This window comes from Cucumis sativus, chromosome 7 (genome assembly GCF_000004075.3).
Source record: "Cucumis sativus cultivar 9930 chromosome 7, Cucumber_9930_V3, whole genome shotgun sequence".
In the NCBI taxonomy this organism is placed as follows: Eukaryota; Viridiplantae; Streptophyta; class Magnoliopsida; order Cucurbitales; family Cucurbitaceae; genus Cucumis; species Cucumis sativus.
The window spans coordinates 18,081,253-18,106,329 of NC_026661.2; the positions used below are offsets into that span (position 1 = coordinate 18,081,253).

Sequence of the window (25,077 nt, forward strand, 5' to 3'; positions counted from 1 at the left end):
GATGAAAAAAAATGAATAAAGTTGTTGATATTGAGATACTAGTAAGAGGTTTAAATTAATTACATACTTATAATTGCATGTTAAAAATTAATTATACTTAATTTTTTTTGATAAACTTAATATATCACAAATTAATTAAACATAAAATATTTTTTTTTCATAAGAACACAATATATTAAAATAATTACACTTTTAAACCATTATTGATATAAATTATAATTTAATCAATGTTATTAAGTCAAATAAACATGATTTAAAAGTTTTTAATTATATTTTAATTTTAATTCATTTACATAATTGTATATATATAATATATATACAATGATATATTTTTATAATAAGTTAATTATAATTTAATAAAAAACATACGGAAATAAACAAATAAACAACTTCTCACCTAAACAAAAAGACCCTAAGAAAATTTTAATTCAAAATAATAATTAAATATTTTTGTGATTCGACCAATTAATGTATTTTGATATAAAATTAATGGTTGAAATTCTCCTAAATTCAAAATAATAATTGGGTTATTTTGAAATCAATAGTTGAAATTATCCGATTTGAAAATTAATAATATAATTTGGTTATTTTGAATTTTATTTTAAAATAAAATTAGTGTTGAGATTATTCCAACTTCAAAATAATAATTTGGTTATCTCAATATTCAAGTCATTAATGTTATTTTGATAAAATAACAAGTTGATATTTTTTAATTTTAAAATTCAATTATGGTTATTTTGATTCAAAATCTTTCTTATTTTTACAATTTTAAAAATAATATTTTTTTTATTTAGAAATTTAAATTTAATTTAATTATTTTGAAATTAGTAAAATTGAATAAAGTTATTAAAATTTTGAATCAATTAGTTGAGTCCCGAGATATTAAAAGAAAATTATGATATGGATTGTTTTTTCTAGGTAAAAAATAATTAAAGATCGATACATGCCTAATAAATTAATTTGAAACCAAATAATTAAAGTTGAAGAAAGATGAAATATCATATACGTGTAAAAACAAAAGCTATTTGGTGAAATTCAAAAGAAGAAATAGTTTTGCCACCTTCTAAAATGACTACTAAAAATGTAGCTATATATCTTATTATTGGAAGAAGGGGTATGTTTCCCATCCAAATTCTCAATTGAAAATCCATGTGGGCCATAAATCATTAGGCATATTCCGGCCCACCCAAATCCCGGAAGAATGGGCCGAGCCGGAAGCGAATGATTGATTTGGTGGGTCACGTGTTATTTACATTTACACAGTATCCAAAAGCAAGATATTAATTCACACAAAAAAGCGCAGATTAGAATAATCAATGAAATTATTCCTTATTATACACAAAGCGTATTGTAGCATCTCGCCCACCTAACCAACTCATATCTCTCTGTGTGAAAGCGCTCCTTCCACGAACAAAAAAAAAAAAAACTCTACAGTCTGTTTTTTTCTTCGCCTCCTCTTTCTCCTCTTTCTCTCTCTTGCCGTGGAATTTTAGGGTTTTTTGGGGGGTCTTCTCACTCTTCTACTTCATCTTCCCATCACAACAACCTTCTTTTTTTCTGACGGGTTTTGCTTTCCAATGTCTGTTAATTACTTGAAGTTCTTCTGTCGGTGCAACAACTTCCAATTCTTCGGCCTATTTCTGCTGATTGGTGGTTTTGTGCTTTCAATTGAGTTGAAATAGTGGGGTTTCTTTCTTCAATCGAAGCCCTTTGTGCTTGTGGCCATGGCACCGAGTCGAAGAAAAGGTGCCGGTAAAGCCGCTATGGCTGCCGCCTCGCGCCGGCAGTGGAAAGTTGGGGATCTTGTACTGGCTAAAGTGAAAGGATTCCCTGCTTGGCCTGCTACGGTATGGTTTTAGTTTATTAAACTTTGTGTGTGTAGTTTTTTTTTGGATGGGGTAGTGTTTTCTTTTGTGCTTTAGCAAGGGTTTTGTATTGCATGTTTTTAGGGGTATTTGGGGTTTGGGGTGTTTAGTGGTATGGGAAGGTGTTGGAGATAGTTTAGCAAGACTGTGGTGGTTCTGATCGAGTAAAGGTTTTAACTTTATTGTTATTTAATGGGTTTTCAGTGCACAATTTGGGAGCTTTTGGAATTTTAGTTCACAGGTTTTGGGAAATACGATGGTTTTGTGGACTATATTTATTTGGATGGTTTATTGGGAAGTATGCTCACGATTATGGAACTGAATGGAATCTACAAAGTTTGGAAATTTCAGTTTTCTTCTTTGTTCTTCTTGTTGACTTTAATCTTTTTGCTGTTGGAAAGTAGTGGATGTACTGATAGTTGTGGCGACTTAAAATACACCATCAAGACAACAAACTTCTGGAAAATATTGGAACTGGAACAATCACATGCCACCCAATTTCATTATTTTTTGTCAATATTTCTAGATCAGATGTTCTCTAATCTTTCTTTCCATTTTTGGAAGACTAGATTAAGTTAGGAAAGACTGTAATTTTCTATTTTCACGTGCAAGCTGATTTTGATGACAGGTGAGCGAGCCAGAGAAATGGGGTTATTCAACCGATTGGAAGAAAGTCCTTGTCTATTTCTTTGGAACCCAGCAGATGTGAGTACTCGATTCATTTTCAATGCTTCTAACTTGAGTTATTTGGAACGTTAGTTTTATATTAGAAAAATTCCTTCCAACTTTGCTATCATTTGAAATTAACTTTTTTGGGGGAGTTTGTTGAATTTTTGTGTTTGCTTGTTGGCCTCACTATTTATGGTTTTCCGTTCTATTGCTATTCTTATTGGTACAAGTTATTATTAGCGATCATTTTTTATATGTTCACCATCAAATAATTTATGTTGACCCTTCACTTTCCTTTGATGTGGAACCCATCACATATTAATCGATTAGTAGGTTAAGACCAATGAACCTATGTGTCAAAAATTGAATGAATCAAACAAGCATAGGTTATAAAGGATAAGAGGAGGACATATTAGGCTCAAAGGGGAATATGAGTTTGTAGTTGATGGAGATGAGAAGATTTGGAGGTAGAAGTTTGGAGTGAAGTAAGTTCTTGAAGAAGGAGATTGTCATTTGTAGGAAGTTATTTTATGGGGTGTTTATTTTCTGGGGGTATGTTGAACTATATCTTGTTTCTTGTTACAGATGATGGACATGTTCTGTTGGGAATAGAGAGATGGAGTGAGTGATGATATTCTTTTTCTTCTTTGTGCATTCACAGGCTGTTCATCGACAGTTTAGAGTGGCTTGTTTAGTTAGGTAGCCTGCATTAGGGTGATGTGGGTACCAGATCTCGATACCTTTCACTTTGAAAGAGATTAAAGATGTGCTTAGTCTTAAGTTAAGACTGGTTCATTGGCATTCTCGACATTCATCAAGGATAATGGAATGTTATTTAGCTAAATTTGCTTTGGGTGTTTGCCCCCTACCCCTCCCATTAGTTCCTTGTTCAAAAAAATTTACTGAGTTGTTTGTAGTAGTGACACGTCTCTTTCTTTTTGTTGTCTATTGCTCTGAGTTAATTATACTCAAGGGAGGACAATTATAGAGGTGTTCCTGTCATTGAATCACAGGCTCAATAAGTTTCCAACTATTTATTATGCATATGCTCGACAAATTTTATTTGTTATTTGTGTTTTTGAGTGTTCAACACAAGTCATTAAAAATGCATACTATGATACTATCAAGTACCATCTCGTTCCTTTTAGTGGAGGTCCCTTGGAAGTGATCGTGTAGGTTGGATTGCAATTAGTTTTAAATAAGAGAGGGCCTCTAGAACTTTGGAGTTGTTCTTAAGTACTAGGTGTTTAGACCAACCTTTCATTAGATGCTTGGTGTAATTATTGAGCTAGCTCATAACTAATAGTCAGAAGTGTATATTTCCAAAAACCTAAGGTTCAACTTTTTTTTTGAAAGATTTTTTTTCGTGGATTCTGGATCAACTTTTATTTTTATCATGTAACTTCTATGAAAAATTGTCATTTTGCGGATACCCTCTTGCATTAAGGAAGCTTGCCCTTTCGCTTGTTTGGATTTTGCTGATCTTTGTTTGATAGGGAAATAACGGAGGTTATGACCTTCCTTTCTTTACTAGGGAGGTTGAGTTTAGATAGGGGAAATGACTTTTTTGCATTTGGAGTCTTGGCCTTTTTGATGTTTTTTCTTGTAGATCACATTTCATTCTTTGCATCTGATCCCCCTCCTCTTTCAGAATCAATTTTTTCATTTCTTTGGAAGGTGAAAATTCCAAAAAAGGCGAAGTTCTTTGTTTCGTAGGTTGTGCATGGGAGAATCTATACATTGGACAAACACTCAAGGAAGTTTCCGTCATTGGTTGGGGATTTTCACTGTTTACTTTGTCAATTGGTGAAGGAAGAGTTTGATACTTTATTTTGGAGTTGTGACTACGCTAGTTTGGTTTGATATTTGTTCTTTGAGATGCTTGGTTTTCAGTTAGCCCACCATAGATCTGTTGGTGATATGATGGAGGATTTCTTTCTCTAGCCCCTCTTTGAGGGGCATGGAGTTTCCTTTAGATGGCCAGTGCGCACGTGTTGTTTCGGTGTATTTAGGAAGAAAGAAATAATATTATTTTTAGAGGGATTGAGGGACCTTCTTGATGTACGATCCCTTGTAAACTTAGGGGGTGTTTGTTGGACTGTAGTGGAATAGAAATGTAATGTTATGTAATCGAAAACCCATGGTTGGATCGAGCGTTTTTGGGCTCGAATTATAATACTAAACTCATTCTGTTCCCACAATTTTTAATTCAACCCTCTTCTCCACTATTTTCTTGCTTCACGATACCATTTTTGTTCTGCCCTCAATTGTCATACATTTCGACACCCCCTCTGCTTTTCAGTAATTCTGATTTCATTCCAACTTCCCCAACAACCCTGCAATGTTTCTCCTAGGTGTCAATGACAAGTTCTTTAGGTAATTATTCACCATACTCTAGGTCTTATTTTGTTAGATTAGAGATCCTCTTTTTAGGGTGCTCCCTTTTGTGGAGTTCATTATTTTTTTTTCGTGCTTGTGTTTTCTTTCATTCTTCTCAATTCAAGTTGGGTTTTATAAAAAAAAAAAACATTCTCTAATTAAAAACAGCTTGTACAATCCTACTATGTTGTACCTGCAGTCTAGAACATGCAAATAACACATTTTTTTCGCATCTTTGTCATGTTTTTATGTGCAAGAACAACACCATAACAATCTAGAAAAATGAAAATGTCACAAGGTGTATTGTATGATTTCTATTTTCTAGGCCACTTGACCTATTTTTGTGTGCTTACTTTACTTTTATGAATTATATGTTAAAATGCCAAGAATGTGAGACAGCCGTATTCCAGAACAATAACCTTAAATCTTCTCATCGAAGTTTCTAGATTTGTCGAGAAGTTCTTTCTTGTTTAGGAAGCTAAACGATCTATACGACATGATTATGCCATAGTTTTTTTGAAGTTGGTAGTTGACAGGTATGTCTAAACTCTATTATTCCTAAAATTAAGTTAAATTTTTGCACCTATATATAGGCATGTTTAAGAAAACATTTCCATCTTTCAAGAAACTTTAAGGAAGAGAAAACTATAAACACAATGTCACCTTTTGGTGTACCCAAGAGTGAGAAAGAGAGTTCATTGTAATAGAGTTAAGAAAGTTAGTTAGAAGGGGAGTTTTGAGATGTTAGTTAGAAGGGTAGTTTTGAGATGTTTTATCTATACAGGACTTCTGCCTCAATTGGACCGCCTTCATCTGATGAGTTTCAATGTAGTTTCCCCCGATTTCCATTTCAGAATTAGTGCTTCTGTAGTTTGGATGGGCTTTAATATGTATTTCTGCCGTTATGTTTTTACTTTTCAGCCTTGATTTTGTCTACCGTAGATAGCTTCTACTGTTATTTAGGTTGTTACTTTGGTCTTTTCATGACCTTAGTATTGGTTTTGTTCTTTGTATTTTGGATATGATGAGGGTGATATGGGGTGTCAACCTAGTTGAGTTGTCTGGGTGCACCTTCTGATCCTCTTTCTCTCCCCCATTTCTTAACTTCCCTATTATTTTCATTGTATAGCTCTCTTGTACTTTGAGTTTATTAATAATAAAGAAGCTTGTCTCCTTTGAGATGTTAGTTAGAAGGGTAGTTTGGTACTACTCATATTTCTTTAGAAATACAACATTTCTCTCCTCATTTGGGAGAATAATTATTTGACAAAAAATTAGACTTTGAGCAACTCCAAGATTCGAACTGATGGCTTGAAGAAGAGCTAGTCAACTGATTGAGGAGGACAATTGTGTGGAAGAAAACCCCACCCTCCCTCCAAGAATATCAACCCAACACTTGTTGTCTGTTGAATCCTCATTGGAGGGAATTTATGTGACACTTACTGGTCTTCAAGAAGGCATTGATTTGGTCACTAGAAGGATGGAAGTGGCAGCGGCAGCGCAGCAAAACCAAGAGAATGGTCGACCATATGAGCAAGAATGGGCTGGAAGAGGAAGGAGAAGTGGGGGTGCAGTGAGACATGGAAGAATTCAACAAGAAGTACTTCAAGAAAGGCTTCCAAGAATTCAAAAACAAGTCCAAGAAAATTCAAGAAGGCATTAAACATTCAAGAAATGCTCTAAAAATCCCAAGATTCAGATTCTCAAGCAATGATGATCAAGAAGACAACTCAATCTTACAAGGAAGCTAAAGACAAATCTAGAAGAGAAGTTGTGTTTCAAAAGGGAGATCTTGTGATGATTCATCTAAGGAAGAATAGATTTCCTGTGGAGCCTACAATAAGTTGAAGAATAGAAAATTTGGCCCATTCAAAGTCTTGGAGAAGTATGGTGACAACGCATACCAAGTTGAATTGCCAAGTGATTTACACATCAACCTTGTCTTCAATGTTGTTGATTTGAAGACCTATTTTGCTATGATGAGTTCCAATTATAAAATTAGAAGGCCTCAAGATGAGTTTATTTTTAGGGGGTGGAATATGGTGTAACCAAGAGTGAGAAAGAAAGTTAATTGTAACGGAAAAGAAATGCTAGTTAAGAAAGTTAGTTAGAATGGTAGTTTGGACCTTGTACTCATATTTCTATATAAATACGACATCTCTCCTCTTGGTTTGCTCATATTTCATATTTGAGTGAATAATCATTTGATAAAAGAAATTAGACTTTTGGTTTACACTACCTTTAGAGATGACTGGTGTCTAGAAACTTGCTTGCATAAAACTCAAACCACATAAGAAGATATCTGGACTATTGGTGTAAATCATGAGGAACATGTTCAAATTATGGTGACCACCTGCATAGGATTTAAAATCCTAGGAGTTTTCTTGGGAATTAAATGCAATATGGTTAGATGATGCTTTATAAAATACTGTTGGGCTTGTAATAAATCTGAACAAGGGCTACATAAGGTTTATTGTGACTTTTTTTCCCTTTTAGTTTCTATTTTTCTTTGAACTTTAAAGTAGAAAGATTTTGACTGAAAGGGGGTTCTTGTATTTATAGTTATATTTAGGGTTACAGATATGCAGGGAGAATTCTCCACTCTTTCATAGTTTCATGTTTAGGAGAAAGATGAATAAATAGGTCGAAGTTAGGATATGGGTGGGTGAGGGCTAGTGGGGATTGGGTGCTAGTCATCTTTAGGATGTCTGTGATACCTTTTGTTGATGTGTGAGGAAAGTCTGAGAGAACCTTCTATTACTTTTATTTCTTTTCGAATTGGTAATGATTAGGGTGTGTTAACCAATTCATTCAGAGAAATTTAAGGTCCAATTCTGAATTTTTACGGACAACTTTACTCCAAAAGCCTAGGTTTGAGACATCTCCCTTTGAATTTTGATTGGAATGGTGTCTCCACAAGGGAGAATTCAACACTCATAGTACCTTTTCCAGAGTTGGAGATAATGGAAGCCATCAAGATGCTTGGCAAGAATAAAGCCCCTGATCTGGATGGATTTACAGCAGAGTTTCTTTTAAAATTTTGGGATATATGAAGCCAAACATCCTAATTCTTTTCGAAGATTTCTACAAGGATGGAAAGTTAAATGCTTGCGTCCAAGAGAACTTCATTTGTTTAATTTAGAAAACGGAGCTAGCAGTCGCAGTGAAAGATTTTAGACCTATTAGTTTAACTACCTTGTGTTACAAGGTCATTGCCAAGGTTTTAGCTGATAGACTTAAGAAGGTAAATCTATTATTGCCGAGACTTAGAGTGCTTTCATAGGAGGAAGAGAAATATTGGATCTCATTCTTATTGCTAACAAGGTGTTGGAGGAGTATAGGGCTAAAAGAAGAAAGGGTGGATTCTTAAACTTAATCTTGAGAAAGCATTTGATCGTGTTGATTGGGACTTCTTAGAGAAAATTATGTAGAACAAACAGTTCAAGTACACTTGGATTAAATGGATAGAATCCAAGGTACTCCATCTTCAACAATGGAAGACCAAGAGGGAGAATTTTGGCTCCTGGGGGATACGGCAAGGTGATCCTCTTTCACCTTTTCTTTTCCTTTTGGTGAGTGAAGTATTGGGGGCACTTGTAGACAAACTTCATTAGAATCAACAGTACGAAGGATTCATTGTTGGAAAAGATAAAGTCCACGCTTCTATTCTTCATTATGCAGATGACACATTCTTGTTTTGCAGGTATGACAGCTTAATGTTATATAAGTTAAAACAAGTGATAGAGTTTTATGAATGGTGCTTAGGACAGAAGGTGAATTGGAAAAAATTGATATTATGTGGTATTAATATAGAGGAAGATGAATTGGTGGCCATGGCTGCAACTTGTACCTGGGATTTCTGTTGGGGGTTACTCAAAACAAGTATCTTTTTGGCAACCGGTGATTGATAAGATGCATGTTAAACTTGATAAATAGAAAAGGTTCAATCTTTCAAGAGGAGGAAGAGTCACACTCTGTAAGTCGTTCCTTTCTAGCCTTCCAACATACTTCATGTCTTCTTTTCTAAGGCCGAAGGGGTCATATCTTCGCTAGAAAGAATTTTGAAGATTTTTTTTGGGAAGGACATAAAGGCAGCAAAGTTAATCACATAGTTAAGTGGAAAACAGTCAGGAACTCTGTTAAGGATGGCGGCCTCGGTCTAGGTGGCTTCAAAGTTAAAAACTTGGTCCTTCTTGTCAAGTGGGGATGGTGGTATTTTGAGGAAGAAGATTCATTGTGGCATATGGTGGTGCGAAGCATTCATGGAAAGGATATGTTCAGCTGGGAAAGATGGAAAGAGCTTAAGGAGTCCTTGGGTTGAAAGTGGAAGCTTTGGCCAAATTCAAATTGGGAAATGGAAGCCGAATCACATTTAAGTTAGATACGTGGGATGGAGATTTTTATTTTAACATTCAATTCCCCAGACTTTTCAGAATTGCATTACTTCCAAAAGGTTTGATAGCGGAGCACTAGGACTTTAAGTTGAACTCTTGGTCTATTAAGTGTCAACAACTATTAAAGGAAGCAAAGACTACAGAATATCGGGAGTTGATTGGTATAAATTCAGTAAGGAGGGTTGACCATCATGGGTTGGCCTAGTGGTATAAAGGGAGACATAGTCTCAATATCTGACTAAGAGGTCATAGGTTCAATCCATGGTGGCCACCTACCTAGGAATTAATTTCCTACAAGTTTCCTTGACACCCAGGTGCTCGTAAGCTGGCCCGGACACTCGTAGATTTAAAAAGAGGTTTCAGTAAGGAGGGTTTCAACACACTTGACAAAAGAATTTTGTCTATGAGAGTAACAAAATGTTCTTAGTTAAATCTCTCACAACTTATCTTTCCCCATCTCCACCTGTAGATAATGTCTTGCACACAGCTTTATGGAAGACTAAAAGCCCAAGAAGGGTGAATATTCTTTTTTGGGTTTTGATGTTTGGTCAATTGAATGTATCTACAGTTTTAGATAATGTGTTGTACATGACTTTATGGAAGTCTAAAAGCCCAATAAGGGTGAATATTCATTCTGGTTTGGGTTTTGATGTTTGGTCAATTGAATTTGTCTACAGTTTTGCAGCAAAAATTGCCAACTAGTTGCCTTTCCCCTTTAATCTGTCCATTTTGTCTTCAGCATGGAGAAGATCCGTCTCATCTCCTTTTCCTTTGCTCATATTCAGCCAAATTTTGGGAAAAATTGTTCTCCATTTTAACATGTCATGGGTGTTTAATAAGGAGTGTAGAGAATCGGTTAGACAAGTACCAGGAGGGCCTTATTTTAATAAGACCGTCCAGATATTATGGTGGAATGCGGTCAAAGCATTATTGGCGGAGTTATGGTTTGAAAGAAACCAAAGGACTTTCAAAACAGATCTCTTTGGTTGGATGGATGGTTTTGAAGTTGGTCATAGAAACGCTTCATCATGGTGCATTCTATCTAAGGAGTTTGATATGTACAACATTTATGAGCTAAACTTGAATGTGAGTGCCTTCATTTCAGCAAACTAACCAGGGTTTAGGGATAATTGGTCTTCTATTTCAGTTAATTCTGTTACCAGACAGATTGGATATTTTGTGTATTTGGGTTTGTTTCCTTGTATTTTCATACATTCTTATTCATGTTGTAGAGGCCACTTATTTTGCCTCAATTTTTAAGTACTTACTAGTTTGTATGGATATGATGAGGATGCTAAGGAGTGTCAACCTAGTTGAGATGTTCGGGTGCGTCTATGGATCCCTAGGTTCTTTTGCTCATTCCTCATTGTATAATTATCTTGTAATTTGAGCTTTTGTCTCATTATTATCTTCAAGAAAAGAGACTCGTTTCCCTCCCCAAAAAAATAGAACACAAATCTCTCTTTTAGAGACAACCCCTTTTTTGGTATTCTTTGTCTGAAGGTGGAGGAAGACTTGGATCATCTTCTTTGGAGTTGTCCGTTTTTGAGATCCATGTAGAATTCTTTCTTTCAAGGGTTTGATCTTGAGTTAGCTCGGCAAAGAGAGGTTCGGGAGAGGATCGAGGAGTACCTTCTCTGTCCATCTCTCAAATAGAGGTTGATTTTATGTTTTGTTGGGGTGTGTGTTATAGCGTGGGATGTTTTGGGGAGAGGAACAACTTGGTTTTTAGAGGTGTGGAGAGGGACCTTGGTGATGTTTCATATTTCTCTTTGGGCTTTGATTTCAAAGACTTTTGTGTAAATGTCCTCTAAGTTGTATCTTACCTAGTTGGAAACTCTTTCTTTAGAGGAGTTTTGTGGGCTTGATTTTTCTTGCCCTCGTATTCTTTCATTAATTGAAAATGTATCATATTCTATAAGGACTTATGGGTCAAGAACCGATTACCCCACATATTCCCAAAACCTCTTTAAGTTGGCCTTAGCTTAGCCTTCATGGACTTATAGTAGCGATGTTATTCTCTTTTTTGGAATTGTAGTATCAATTTTTTTGGGTTCTCATCTTTTTTTCCCATTTCCTTGGTTGCTCTTACAAGTTGAATCTGATAAAACATGATTTGGACAGAAAATTTATGTTATTCTCATCACTATTTCTTGCAGAGCTTTTTGTAATCCTGCTGATGTTGAGGCATTTACTGAAGAAAAGAAGCAATCTCTTTTGGTTAAACGTCAAGGAAAGGGAGCTGATTTTGTTCGTGCTGTACAGGAGATCATTGATTGTCACGAGAAGTTAAAAGAATGTGATAATAATGATGATATTATCTCATCTGATGATTTAGCTCGAGTAAATGGGGGCAGTGTTGTAGACTCGTCTGCCAATGTGGGATCAAAAGATGAAACAGAAGCTCCTGTAGCAAATAATAACAATCTGCAGTCAAATAATTCACTTTCTTCTAGAGACACGAGTGAACCAGCTCTTCCTTTAAAATTTGTTTTGGCTAGTGCACAAGGTAATTCTTTGCTTGATAGCGAGGCTCGACGGGATCAATCTACTGATGCCGATGCTTCTGAGCAACCCTTTCCTGCTTGTACCTCCTCAAGGAAAAGGTCTGGAGGATCAAGATTAAAAAGCTCTGTCACAAAGAGAAATGTATCTGTTCAAAGGTCTAGAAGCTCATCTAGGGTGGAGTCACGCAGGTTACAACACTTGGCAATCCCATTTAGTAGTGGAGACATAGTGGCCAATAACATTCCTGAAGAGTTATTGAGACGGAATAAGCGAAACAGAAAATCACCTGATGGATCTGACTGTGACGATGCAACTTCGGAAGCTTTAATTTCAAATGTTAGCATTGAAGACAATGCTTCTGAGATTGTTACAGCTGACTCTGATACATATAGCCTTAACGAATGCAGCACTATTGATTCTGGGTGTAAATTTGAACACTCTGAGACTGCTGTGGAGTGTTTGGAGAGAGATGTGGAGTTTGGCAAAGGACTTGATCTTCACATCAAGGCTGTTGTCATCAAGAAGAAAAGGAAGCCAATGAGAAAACGAGTGATCAATGATGCATCTGAGGATAATGGAGTTGCTCAAGACAAGGAGGAGATTTTAGAAGCTGTCGTGGATAACTCTAATCAATGTTTACAAAATGGTTGTGAAAATAAGACAGAAAAATGTTCCAAAGAAAATGGTGATGAACATCTTCCATTAGTGAAACGAGCAAGAGTTCGGATGAGCGAAGTATCATCTACAGAAGACTGTAAAAGACATTCAGATTCAGAAGAACAGAATAAAAAAGCAGTACCTATCAATCTTTCTGGAAAAGTCGGCAGTGATTCAAACTCTGCTGATGTTAGTAATGATAGAGTCTTGGATACAGCAAACGGTGTTCCCAATCACATATCACCTTCTAAGGCTTGCACTCAATTCTCTGCAAATTGGTCTCAGCTTTGTAATTATAAGAAAGACCAATCGTTTTGTTGCTCAGTTGATGGCGAATCTGTTTTACCACCATCAAAACGACTCCACCGTGCTTTGGAGGCCATGTCAGCTAATGTGGCTGAAGAAGATCAGGCTGCTGCTGAAACTGCTGTATCAACACGAACTTCTACAAATGGATGCCCCATAACTTCTACATGTAGTTCGTCACATTTCCAAATAGAAATCAAAGATGGCAATTGCTTAGGTCTACAGGATAGAACTTTTCATGGTGATCCCTCTGAATTGAAAGATGAGCTATTCTCTACCAGTGTGAATCAAACGATCACTGAGGAAAATGGAAAAACACCTCTTAAAGTAGACTTTGATCATCAAGCAGATCAAAATTCACAGAATCAACAGCATGATTTCAAGGATGATGTTATATTGGAACGTGGAGGAAAGCATATTGTTGTTGCAGATCATATTGATTCACAATTAGGTTGTCATTCAGATAGAACGGTAGTTCATATGGATAGTGTGAAAAAGGAGTCTCCTGGAGAATTGGCTGATATTAGATCTAATTGTGGTGAAATGGATCAGTTACTTCCTTTGGAAGACGAAAGCAACATCAATATTACTGGTCCACATATTGTTGTATCTGCAAATCCTGATGAAGATCTGGAATGTTCAGAGAACAGCAGGATGGGCTGTGAACTTATTGCTGGTTCCCATGATATTGGTAAGCTTTCCCATCAGAATGGATCTGATGAAGTGACGTGTTGTGCAGATGGCATCATGATTGCTACGTCCCCAAAGCCTGCACTTGCTGAAAATTGTGAAGAGAACATGTAAGCTTAATTATATGTTTTATATTTCCTTGTTTTGCAGGAATTTTACTATAATTAATCTTGAAATTCACAATCTATGCCTCTTTGCTATACCTATGAATTGCTTTGATTTTTCATGCTTCTTCCCCCTTACTGTCTCTGGTTTAAAGATTAAAAGACATTTTAAATTTCTCCCGTACCCATTCCTGTCGAAGTTTTCTTCGTCATATAACAATTTTTTGTGTGTATGTTGAGCATGTATAAGATGTAGAGGATGCAAATTTCTTAGATATATACTAGCCAATATATCTGAAAGAAAGACGATGTTGATTATATGGTTCTTTCTTTGATCTTCCCAAGAACTTCTTTTACTTTACGGAGGGTATATAGGGGGAAAATTTGGTATTTGGATATTATTTGCATGAATGATTTGGCCAATCATGAATGATTGGTTATGAAACCATGTAAATGAGAATTTTACTTAATAAATCCTCACGAGATACTAAAAAAATTCATTAATTTCTATTATGAAATGTTCATGACAGGTTTGTCTTCATTCATTTGTTGTGTTTATCCAAAAAAATCCAAAGATTTAGTTTTATATTTCTTCACATAAAGTCCTTTCCGGTAGTAGATTGAAAAACTTTTCATTCGTTTTTAAATTTGGGGCGTATGTTTAATTTGCAGCACTTTTGTTCATTGCAACCTCTTCTGGACCATTTTTAATGACTTTCTAGTTGGTCTTATGTCAGACATATACTGCTGATTCTGATGTAAATCTGAGATTCATCATTTTTAGATATGGAGGAAAGTCAAATATTAAAACAAGAGTTTTTTAGTGACTGTTTGGTCAAACAACTTAGTTTTCAATATATATACATAAATTAAATTGGATGATTCCTCTGCCCGGTCTTTTCTGAATACTTGTTTTATTCTTCTGTCCCAGGCTTGATGTGAAAGAGGTGAATGGTAGATCCCCCTTTTCTTGTGAGCATGTTATTCAGAAAGATGTGTCAGAAGTACGGTCCAGTCTGTCTGTTGCAGGCACAGACAATTCTCTTACAATGGATTCAGTTGATCCTGTTTCTATTTCAGATAGGCGTAGTCTTCTACAAAATAATAGTTATAGTCCTAATTATCATAAGAGAAGTTTGGGTACCCTTTCGGAGGAAGTTAAACTGGAATCTCCGGTGTCTCTAAAATTAAAACCCAAGGATGTTGAAGCGCGTGCTGCTCTTTCATCCTTTGAAGCCATGCTTGGGAACTTGACTAGGACAAAAGATAGCATTGGTCGAGCAACACGTGTAGCTATTGAATGTGCAAAGTTTGGTTTTGGCCCTAAGGTAATATAGTTTCTTTTCTGAATATTGTTGCTTTACTAGTTGTTTCCTTTTCATTATTGATTGTAATTGGCAAGGGATAGGGTTTATCTGACTACCAAGAGAGTTGCTGCTGTGAAAAATTCTTTGATTTCTTTCCATTCATATTTCTGATAAGATAGCTTTACCTACGCACATCCATAGAATATTTGCCTTAGGTTTTAGGGGAGGGAGATAGTGAGATCGAGAAGGTTATCCCTAAAATCATTTGGTGAAAACCGAGGGTATAATGTAGTTGAAGAGATGTTTTCATTGCAAAACATTTTAAGTATTATGGCTTTCATTAAGATTAAGCATAATCCACCAAAGGATATTAGTTTCTTATTTTTTGTATAGTTCTCTTGTGACATTTAGACTTTTTGATTGACCTGTAAGCATGTTTTCAACCATCATACGTCTAGCGGTAAAAAGGAGTCTCAGTAAATAGCAACAGGACATGGGTTCAATCCATGGTAGTCACCTACTTAGGATTTAATTTTCTAAAGTTTCCTTGACACTAAAATGTTTTATGGTGTGAGATCACTTGAGGTGCGTGTAAGCTGACCTAGACACTCACAGTTATAAAAAAAGTGAGTATCTTTTCTCCATTAGCATATGATGAGATGAAAGTTTTTACATAGAAAATACTCGAATCATGTGACCATCTTTGATGTCTCATTAGATCCAAAAGATTCTGTATATAAGCAAGCTCCCCATCCTTTGACAGTCTGCAAAGTTATTAATAATCTGCTTAGTAATATGCCAAGAGAGAGTTGTTGCGTGCTAATGAGATGTCACTTATTCATTGGAACTGAAATAAATTGTAAACAGCAAGTATAACTAAGCTTCAGGGAAGAATTATTTGGCCATGAGTCATTCCAAAATAATATTCTTTTCACGCAACAAGATGGAATGAAGTCGAGTCTTTTGAGTCTTTCTAATTAGAAATGAACTTGGATCTTGAGCGTCATATTGCGTAAGTTTTATGTAGTGCATCCATTAATTTTTTAGTTTTGTTTATCTGGGTTTTTTTTGTCCTTTTCTTTTCTTTTGCTATCTTTAATTCATGTGTGCAGCTTAGTTCTTTTATATATACTCTTATTGTCGACTTAATAACTGCCATTTCTGTTTATGTTTTCTTAACTTCTCTTTGTTGACCTTAAAAAAATGTGTTCGTGTATGTTTATGTTCAAGTTTCCTCTAATTATTATATTGCATAACTCGTCACGTTGTCACTTGAGCATTAGTCTCTTTTCATTTTTATTGATGAAAAATGTGTTCCTGTATGTCTTAAACATATCTGTGTCCTAGATTAAATGTTAAGCGTATTGTTTGAGAATTTCACATGTCCAACACCAATGCTGTGTGCAAAATAGTGTCTGCTTTTTTAATTTGATTGTGCAAATGGCATGTATTATCTTAAACTGTCGGTGACATTTTCATTATTTCAATTCATAAAAAAATGCTGAGACAAATTAGGAAACTGCATTAAGCACTTCAACAAGTTAGCATATGATTATAACATTACACATTCTTAGAACGGATTCAGTTATAGAATCTTCTATGGTTCTTTTGCAGGTTCTCTAGCCTCATTTAATGATTGATTTGAACATTAATAGTGCATACTGCCAAAGTTATCTCTACCCACTAAGCTATGTTGGGGGAATAAACAAATCCTTCCTGTTATGGATAATAGCTAAATTTAGTCCATGAAAAGATCTGTTTTTTTTTTTATGAAAAAGTCTTTGAAGTGATATCAGAAAACGGAGAAAGACGAATGTATATTATATGATGTGATAACCTGTTACAATAACCATCTTATGTTAACTATCATGGATTGTCCTAGTGGTAAAAAGGGAGATATAGTTTGAATAACTAACAAACTAACTAAAAGGTCAGGGTTCAATTCATGGTGGCCACCTACCTAGGAATTAATTTCCTATGAGTTTCTTTGACACCCTAAGGTTTTAGGGTCAGGCGGGTTGTCCCGTGAGTTTAGTCAAGGTGTGTGTAAACTGGTCCGGACACTCAGGGATATAAAATAAACCATCTTATGTTCCTGTGCCACTAGACTGCTTAAAAATTAAGAATAAGGCTTAAATTTTCTTTCTTGCACAATAAATTTCTAAAAATGCTGTCAAACTATGTTGGAAATTTCAGATGCTGCAAGCCTGCACCATAGGGCACTATTCAATAATATCTTCTTCTTTTCCTTTTTCTTTCAACTTTTAGTTATTATTTGTGACTCTTTTTCCATTCATTTGAATCAAAATTTTCTTTAGGTGGTCGAAGTCCTCACTCGAACTCTGGACACGGAATCAAGCTTGCATAAAAAGTTGGATCTGTTCTTTCTTATTGATTCAATCACCCAGAGCTCTCAAAACCTAAAAGGTAAGTCATTTGACCTTAATTATTGCAGTATTAATGTTATGATCTAATGAAGATTTTTTCTTTGTAAACTTCATATGAAGATGTTTGTTAATGCTCTAGGCAATGTTGCTGACATTTACCCACCAGCCATCCAGTTGGTGCTCTCACGACTCCTGGCTGCTGTTGCTCCTCCAGGAAGCAATGCACAGGAAAATCGTAAACAGTGCATTAAGGTCTCAATAATCCTAAGTACTTGAAATGATACATCGTTCAATCTCTTCTTTCAATATCCATGTTTTGGCTTTCTCACCCTTCATTGTCTTTTACAGGTTTTAAGGCTTTGGTCACAGAGAGGGGTACTTCCAGAACCTGTAGTTCGTCATCATATGCGAGAACTGGAGTCACTCAGTGGCTCATCATCCGTTGGTGCCTACTCTCGGCGTTCATCCAGAACGGAAAGGTCATTAGACGATCCTCTCAGGGAAATGGAGGGCATGCTTGTTGATGAATATGGAAGGTTTGAATATATTGTCAATTTTTCCTAAAATTAGTATTTTTTTAAAAGGAATCTATAACTGCTGGAATGTGTGCATTTATAACTTTTACCCTGGCAGCAATTCGAGTTTTCAAATCCCTGGTTTCTCCATGCCTCGAATGCTCAAGGACGAAGATGAGGGAAGTGATTCTGATGGAGGGAGTTTTGAGGCTGTTACTCCTGAGCACACATCTCAAGCTTGTGAAGAATTTGAGTCTGTTCCCATTATGGAGAAACGTAGGCATATTCTGGAAGATGTGGATGGCGAGCTTGAAATGGAAGATGTTGCCCCCCCTTGTGAAGTTGAAATTAGTTCATCTAATCCCGTAGTTGTTAATGCTGTTGAGGCTGTGGATAATAAGTTTGAGCAACATTTTCCTCCGCCTATGGCTCCTCCACTACCTCAGGATGTGCCACCATCGTGCCCACCACTTCCATCATCCCCTCCTCCCCAGCCGCCACCTTTGCCCCCATCATTCTCCAGGAATGATTCATGTGTCAGTGATTTTGAGTTGGACCGCTCCTATATGGAGACAAACGTTAGCACCTATTCTTTTGCTTAATTTGTCCTTTCTTTTAATTCTACTTAAAATTTTCTAATTCTTTCTCCTATGTGTTGTTATATAATGCAGAGTGTTCAAGATAATCTGATGCAACCGGTGGCTCAATCATCAAATGGATCTGGGACTACTCAAAGAACAGCTGACACAGTACATTACCCTGCTTCATCGAATGCATCTGGGATTACTCAAAGATCAAGTGATGCAGGGCAGTACCCTGCTTCAGAACGTCGAGATCTTCAGATGCAGATGCTGGAATCTACTTCTCGTTCTTACAGCAACATGCCTGGTAGAGTATTGAACAATGGGCAGCGAGATGATTCTACTGCATTGCACAATAAAGGATATCCCTTAAGACCACCCCATCCTCCTCCACCCCAAGATCATTTTACCTATGTTCATGGAGATCATCGTATGAAGCCTCGGTGGGAGGACCCACCTGCTTCTTATTCAAGTAGATTCCGTTATGCAGATGACCCAGATGGTGAATGCTTCTACAATGACCATGAAAGAATGAGACATTACTCCTATGAACCACATGATAACTGGAGGGTTCCACGACCTTTCTACGGTAAAGTTTATAGCATATTTGACACTAATATGAGAGAGATTTTAATTTTGTAGTTTTGGGTAATCCATGTTTCTCTTCTAATTTTGTTTATAATATTTTAATGTGGGTACCTTGTTTCTCTTTTGATATAGGTTCTCGGTATCATGATAGAGGTAGAACATCCTATGGCCCTGTTTCTTGTGGTGGAACTCCATGTGAACCGACATCACATAGCCAGAGGTGGAGATTTCCCTCTCGAGATATAAATAGTAGAAACTCCATGCCATATAGACAACCTTATGAAGGCCCCGTACGTGTTTCAAATCGAGGTAACCGTCTAAATTTATAGCAATTCTTTTCATCTACATATTAATAAAAGAATAAGTATGATGTCACTTTGGTGTATAAAAATCATTAAGATGAATGCAACTCTTCTGTAAGTGTAAATTACTTGGCTTAGACAGTGTTGTTTTATTCTTCGTAATTCAGGTCCTAGCTTTTGGCGACCAAGATGAAGTAACACGATCTAATTACTAGAAATGGTAACTAATTGTTATAAAGTTCGCTGTTACTATTATTTACTTTTGAAGTTTTGTGCTAAATGTGAAACCATCGGGGGGTTGCAGGTAGAAATGATTTTTTAGCTTACTCCTTGAGACGTTGGCACGGTTCTACAAAGGTGCAAACGGTATCAGAATCCACATGTGCCAATAGTGTACATAGGTAATATATCAACCTCTCCTCTCATGCAGATGCTGGGCGGGTAGGCCGGATCCACTGTAGAGATGGTTTGAGAACTGTAATTATGTAGGCTGTTTATGCAGTTTTTCCATTTTTCTTTTTATTTAGAACTCTTCGAGTATCCAATTTTTTTAGCATAATTTATCACTTGGAAAGCCCTTCACTGGGTGGTTTATCAAATATACAAGGGCAGAGTTGTTAAAAAGGATTCTTACCTCTTTACCTCCTCAGTAACCTTATGTCCCCAACCCCATGCCTTAGTTATGGAAGGAAAAACTGAGATTGTATCTTTTGCCTCTTGCTTCCTCTGAAGCAAAAGTAATGGCGAACTCATCCATTAACAATGCTTCTTTACAGCACCCTGTCTTCTCCTCTTTCTCCTTCTCCTTCTCCATTTGAAATTTTCAATTACTCAACATAATGTAAGGTACTTATGTTAGCAGCTACTTCTTGTTCGACATTAGAAATACACGGCGGTGTTCTCCGTCATAACTTTTGTATATTCATTTATATATAGATCTTCCTCTTCATGCCTGCAAGTATTCTGGTGGATATCTTGTTGTGCAAGAATTTTCTGGAATGAGGTTAATGGTGGCATACTCAGCATTTTGATCTATAATAGATATGCTAGCACCACATATTGACAAGATTATTTTTTTAGAATTTCGTTCAAACAATTGGTTAGGATTGTTTTGTTTGCAGTGTTTTTTGTATAATAATTAGGATTCGGTTCTTTGTTTATGGTTTGTGTATATTAGTGGCTGGCTTGTCTGTTTGAATGGGTTTTGAAACGAATCTTTTGGAGTCCTAGTTCATTGTTTGCTGTCTGTTGCTATTATTAATTATTAAATGTGATCTATATTTTGTCTAACAAAAGCTGTCTAATGGCAACAATGTGTGTTGGGTATCTAAATGGTCCGTGGTTCAAACCCCCCTTACTCTCCCTTTGTACTAAAAAAATTAATTGTGATCTCTTCCTTACCAATTAGTAGTATGTATTCCAAACTTTCTTGAACATCCTATCTTGTGCAACCTTGTGTGATTTCATTTTCGTGCTGGTTCTGGCGATTTTATTGTATTACTTCATTAAACACTTTGAGGGGTGCATTAGACAGTACAATAGTGTGCATATCTTTACTATTGCTTAAGTGACAAAAACAAGATTTTTTTTTTTCTAAAATGAAGAAAGTTGTATCAAATGTATGGGAAATAATATCCATGGGTTTGATTTTAAAAATGAAATGAATTCCAATGGAGTTAAAAACTATTCTAGAGTTCAAGGCTAAAGCAATGACTATAACGTTAGGAACATCCTTCTTTTCCCCTTGCTCATCTTTTGTTGAAGAGAGTAAAGTTTTCTATTTTGAAAGATATAGAAAAAACATACTTTAATAAAAGTAGGATGATGTTAGTTTTTTTAGCTACCATAGCGGGAAATTAATGACATATCTTTAATAAAGTGTTATGATGTAATAATGAATTGTAAAAATACAACCAATTTTTTCACGAATGCCTTAACTATTTTTTACTTTTTAAATTACATTTACTTGATTCTATTTATAGCTAAAACTTACTTTCTAAAAACTTGTTAGTATGTTAAAGTCAGGTTAACCACCCTACATTTATTGAATTTAGAAGAGAGAAAAAAGCTAAAACTTCTTTGAAATAACATTGCATTGGTCCAATGTCTTAGATTTTTAATTGATATTCTATTTTGTCAATATGAACTTGAATACAAAATCTTGTACAATTGATCTCTAAATGTTAATTTCTTCCCCTACATATATGGTGAAAAAAGGCACAAATTTTCTCTTCCGACAAAGAAGGTTAAACTAAAAGCCATAGTCCTATCATTTAAAGAAAGTAAGAATTTGAGCCTTATTATTAGATAAAACTTTCCAAATAGCATTTACACATGGATAAGAAAAGAGGTTAATAACATCTTTATTAATAATTTCTATACTATGAACCACTAAGTATTATGATAGACGAAAACCAAACCAAACTATACCGTGGATTGATGATAGACGAAAATAGACATATAAATTCTATTGTTGTTAATTATTGATAGATTGTTGATATATTTTATACATATTTTGGTTAGTATTGTTTTTCAATTTTTTACACAAGTCATATCGATATCAATGAATAGACAATGTGATCGATAACATGTAACGTCTACAGCCATCGAAGCAAACAGGAATCCAGCTGGGAATTTATAGGGTTCCATTAAAGGATCGATTCCAAATCCTTATTCACGATCAAATTTGAAGTAATCCCCAATCTTCTTCTTCTTCTTCTTCTTCAAAATCTAAAAAGATGGGGTCGTCTCAATCAGTGACCGAGAAATCCATCCATGAATTCACTGTCAAGGTTTTAATTTCCCCCTTTTCCCCTAAAACCCCACTTTTTTTTTTTTTTCTTCTCCCATTTTCTTTGTCACGATCTCTGTTTTGTCTCTTTCCATATTGGGACCTCCACTCTTTTTATTTGCTTAATGAGATTGTGCTTATGGGGTGCAGGATTTTAGAGGCAAAGACGTAAACCTCAATGTCTATAAGGGGAAAGTTCTTCTTGTGGTTAATGTTGCGTCTAAATGGTTTGTTGGTTGCTTTCTTTTGTTGATTGTTTCTTTGTGGGTCTTTGATGTTTGGCTTTATTACTTATATTTTTACTTATTTTGTATTATTATTATTATTTTTTTTTTTGGCGTTTGAACAGTGGGCTTACAGATTCGAATTACAAGCAGTTGACTGACCTTTACAATCGATACAAGGATCAAGGTTTTATTTCTTCCTTTTTTTTGTCAATCTTTTCATAGCTTTTCCTGCTGCTTGATGAATTGAATTTAATCCCCATGTGATACGGAATTATGAATATTTTTGTAACGGCGTACGCATATAGATAAACCTTCTTATGCATATTGGTTGAAGAAAATATCTAAGGGGTTTTGTGAACCACACTTAACAACTAAAAAGGAAACAATGAAAGGGAAATACAGGAAAGACAGGCATTATTCCTTTGATTGTGGTACGTGTCTGAGCCCTGTCTTGAGAAAAGACAGGCCTTATTTCTTTGTCACTCTTCTAGCAAGAAACAATTTCACGTGCAGTTAAGCTTTCTCACGAATGGTGTGGTCAATTGAAAGAAATGCAAAAGAATAACTTTTCTGAACGGGAGAGAAGGAAACGAAATTTCTCATTTTTGGAGACAAGAACTTCCTACAAAATCCACTCTCTTTTTCTCTTTAGTTTTTCAAAAAGGTGTTCTGTGTGGGGGTGCCTTTTGTTTGTCCATTCTGCTCGGTATCGCTGTTGTGAATTCTAAACTAAAAGACCTTGAACCACCATGGGTTACCAAATGGTTGATAAGAATAATTTACCGGCCTAGGATCTCATGTTGGACACCTACTTAGGATTTAATATTTTATGAGATGTTTTGTAGTGTTGGCAATTGTCTGACACTGTTGGAAGAAAGTGGGTTTTGACTTGTCACTGAATTGTAAAAGTAAAAATAAAAATCTCAAATTGTATGATATATGGATATATCCCTGGGTTACCCCTCTTTTTTGGAACCTAGATTATGGTGTTAAATTTTACCTTATCTTCTTTTGGTTTTTATTTGCTGTCAGATTTTGAAATACTGGCATTTCCATGCAATCAGTTTCTGAAGCAAGAGCCTGGAACGAGCGAGGATGCTCAAGAATTTGCTTGTACAAGGTACAAGGCAGAATATCCAATCTTTCAAAAGGTAATGATGCTTTTCTAAATGTTACATAGGGAAGCCTTGTTTTTGGTTTTCACTGAATTTTAAGAATCATATTTCTGACTATGTGCCCATTAACTCGGTTATATTCAAAATTTCAACGATGAGTTTCTGTTCTTTGGTATGAACATTTTGGATGCATGATAATAAAGTATCACCTTTTGCCAAATACTTCCTACAATCCCACATAAGGTTTGATGTCATTGTTATTTGAGCAGCTTCGTGGAGTTCCTATGATTTAAACTATCACAATAGATAGAATTTATATAGAGTATGAACGATCAGATTTACTTACGTTTCAACGGCATATGAGTTTGGTATTTGGGTATTTCCCACCTTGAAAACTAAAACAACGTAACAATATTTCCAAAAGCTTCTTAAAAATCAAGAATTTTGTAAGTTCTCTTTTGAGAGTCCACAATCATATACCCGTTTTTTTGTATCATTTAGGTAAGAGTGAATGGTCCAGACGCTGTGCCTGTCTATAAGTTCCTCAAAGCAACTAGCAATGGGTTCATAGGCTCCCGGATAAAGTGGAATTTCACCAAGTTCTTGATAGACAAGGAAGGGGTTGTCATCAACCGCTATGGTCCGACCACCAATCCATTGGCAATTGAGGTATGTTGTCCAAGCAGCTCCATAAAACCTATTTCCTTGAAAATGAAACTGATTAGTTGCTGATTGTAGTTGTGGTTTTTCTCTCTCTTAACTACTGAACTCAGGTTGACATCAAAAAAGCGTTGGGAATTGCTTCAGTTACGGCTGATCTTTGACCTCATACTCTAATGTAAGTTCACGAATTAAATTAATTGAATACATCAATAGACACAATGAACATAACTAAATGGTAAAGATCCTTTCAAAAAAGGGGAAAAAAATGGTTATGTTCTTTGGCTGTGATTATTGTATAAACAGTATTAATCCAAGGTGTGTGTGTGTATGTGTGTGTGTGTGTGTGTTCTTTTTCTCTTGAATTTGGAGGGAATGTAAGTAGTAGCTGTTCTTTGGTTTGTGTAATATTATTGGAGACTGTTATTTGGTATGTATATTTATTTGATTGGTATTAGCCTTTTGGAGATGCATTATTATGGACGGCCAAGTCATTAGAAAAAAGGTTCTCTCCACTCTACATGTTATGTAATATTGTCACTTTTAAGATGAGAAAAAGAGGTTTGAATAAACGAGTGAATAGTACAAAGCACATGAAAAATAATTGGATTTATCATGTTCGAAAAAAAAAAAGTAACAATACAAGCCCGGGTATCTTGAAGAACGAAGCACAGTTTCTCATTGCTGATTAAATCAGCTCTTCGAATCTATGAAGCCAAAGTGAGTAAAGCTAAGTGGTAGATGAATCTATGAAGCCAAAGTGAGTAAAGCTAAGTGGTAGATGACATGAATTACCTCTTATGAAGTTAGAGGTTTAATTTCCATTTTCATATTTGTTCTACTTAAACAGATCATATATCTAAATTGAGGGTTAGACATCAATATCAATGATGAATCGATTTCTTTGCTATCTTGTATTATTAAGTTGAACTACAAGTTTAGTTTCTTTCTATATTTGGTCTTCCAACTTTCAAAAGTATTCAATAGACTCTTGAACTTCCAATTATGCATTCAATTTAAAGTAGCCAATGG

The 25,077-nt window shown here is 35.5% G+C and overlaps 1 protein-coding gene across 2 annotated transcripts; it reads left to right on the top strand.

Moving 5' to 3' along the window:
* The first annotated feature begins 1,391 nt into the window (after window positions 1-1,391).
* On the top strand, window positions 1,392-24,549 carry LOC101206915 (protein HUA2-LIKE 2). 2 transcript variants are annotated; one of them, XM_011661030.2, is made up of 16 exons: window positions 1,392-1,847; window positions 2,494-2,570; window positions 11,467-13,578; window positions 14,504-14,900; window positions 17,198-17,306; window positions 17,406-17,518; window positions 17,615-17,802; window positions 17,900-18,359; window positions 18,453-18,951; window positions 19,083-19,265; window positions 21,974-22,044; window positions 22,194-22,270; window positions 22,393-22,454; window positions 23,303-23,421; window positions 23,887-24,054; window positions 24,159-24,549. In XM_011661030.2, exons 1-16 carry the CDS (start codon window positions 1,725-1,727, stop codon window positions 24,207-24,209), a joined length of 4,809 nt encoding a protein of 1,602 aa, XP_011659332.1. In that variant the 5' UTR covers window positions 1,392-1,724; the 3' UTR covers window positions 24,210-24,549. The 2 variants fall into 2 exon arrangements, with proteins under 2 accessions (XP_011659332.1, XP_011659330.1); XM_011661028.2 differs by lacking the exons at window positions 21,974-22,044; window positions 22,194-22,270; window positions 22,393-22,454; ... (1 more) ...; window positions 23,887-24,054; window positions 24,159-24,549 and adding exons at window positions 19,420-19,472; window positions 19,557-20,251 and having other exon boundaries at window positions 19,083-19,259.
* The last annotated feature ends 528 nt before the right edge of the window (window positions 24,550-25,077 follow it).

What these genes read in the sequence shown, in the direction of transcription:
- LOC101206915 (XM_011661030.2), top strand. Translation starts at nt 1,725, where the DNA reads ATGGCACCGAGTCGAAGAAAAGGTGCCGGTAAAGCCGCTATGGCTGCC. An exon ending in TGTTTCAAATCGAGGTAACC is followed by an intron (nt 19,266 to 21,973) that starts GTCTAAATTTAT and finishes CTTCTTCTTCTT; the next exon opens with CTTCAAAATCTAAAAAGATG. An exon ending in TCCATGAATTCACTGTCAAG is followed by an intron (nt 22,045 to 22,193) that starts GTTTTAATTTCC and finishes TATGGGGTGCAG; the next exon opens with GATTTTAGAGGCAAAGACGT.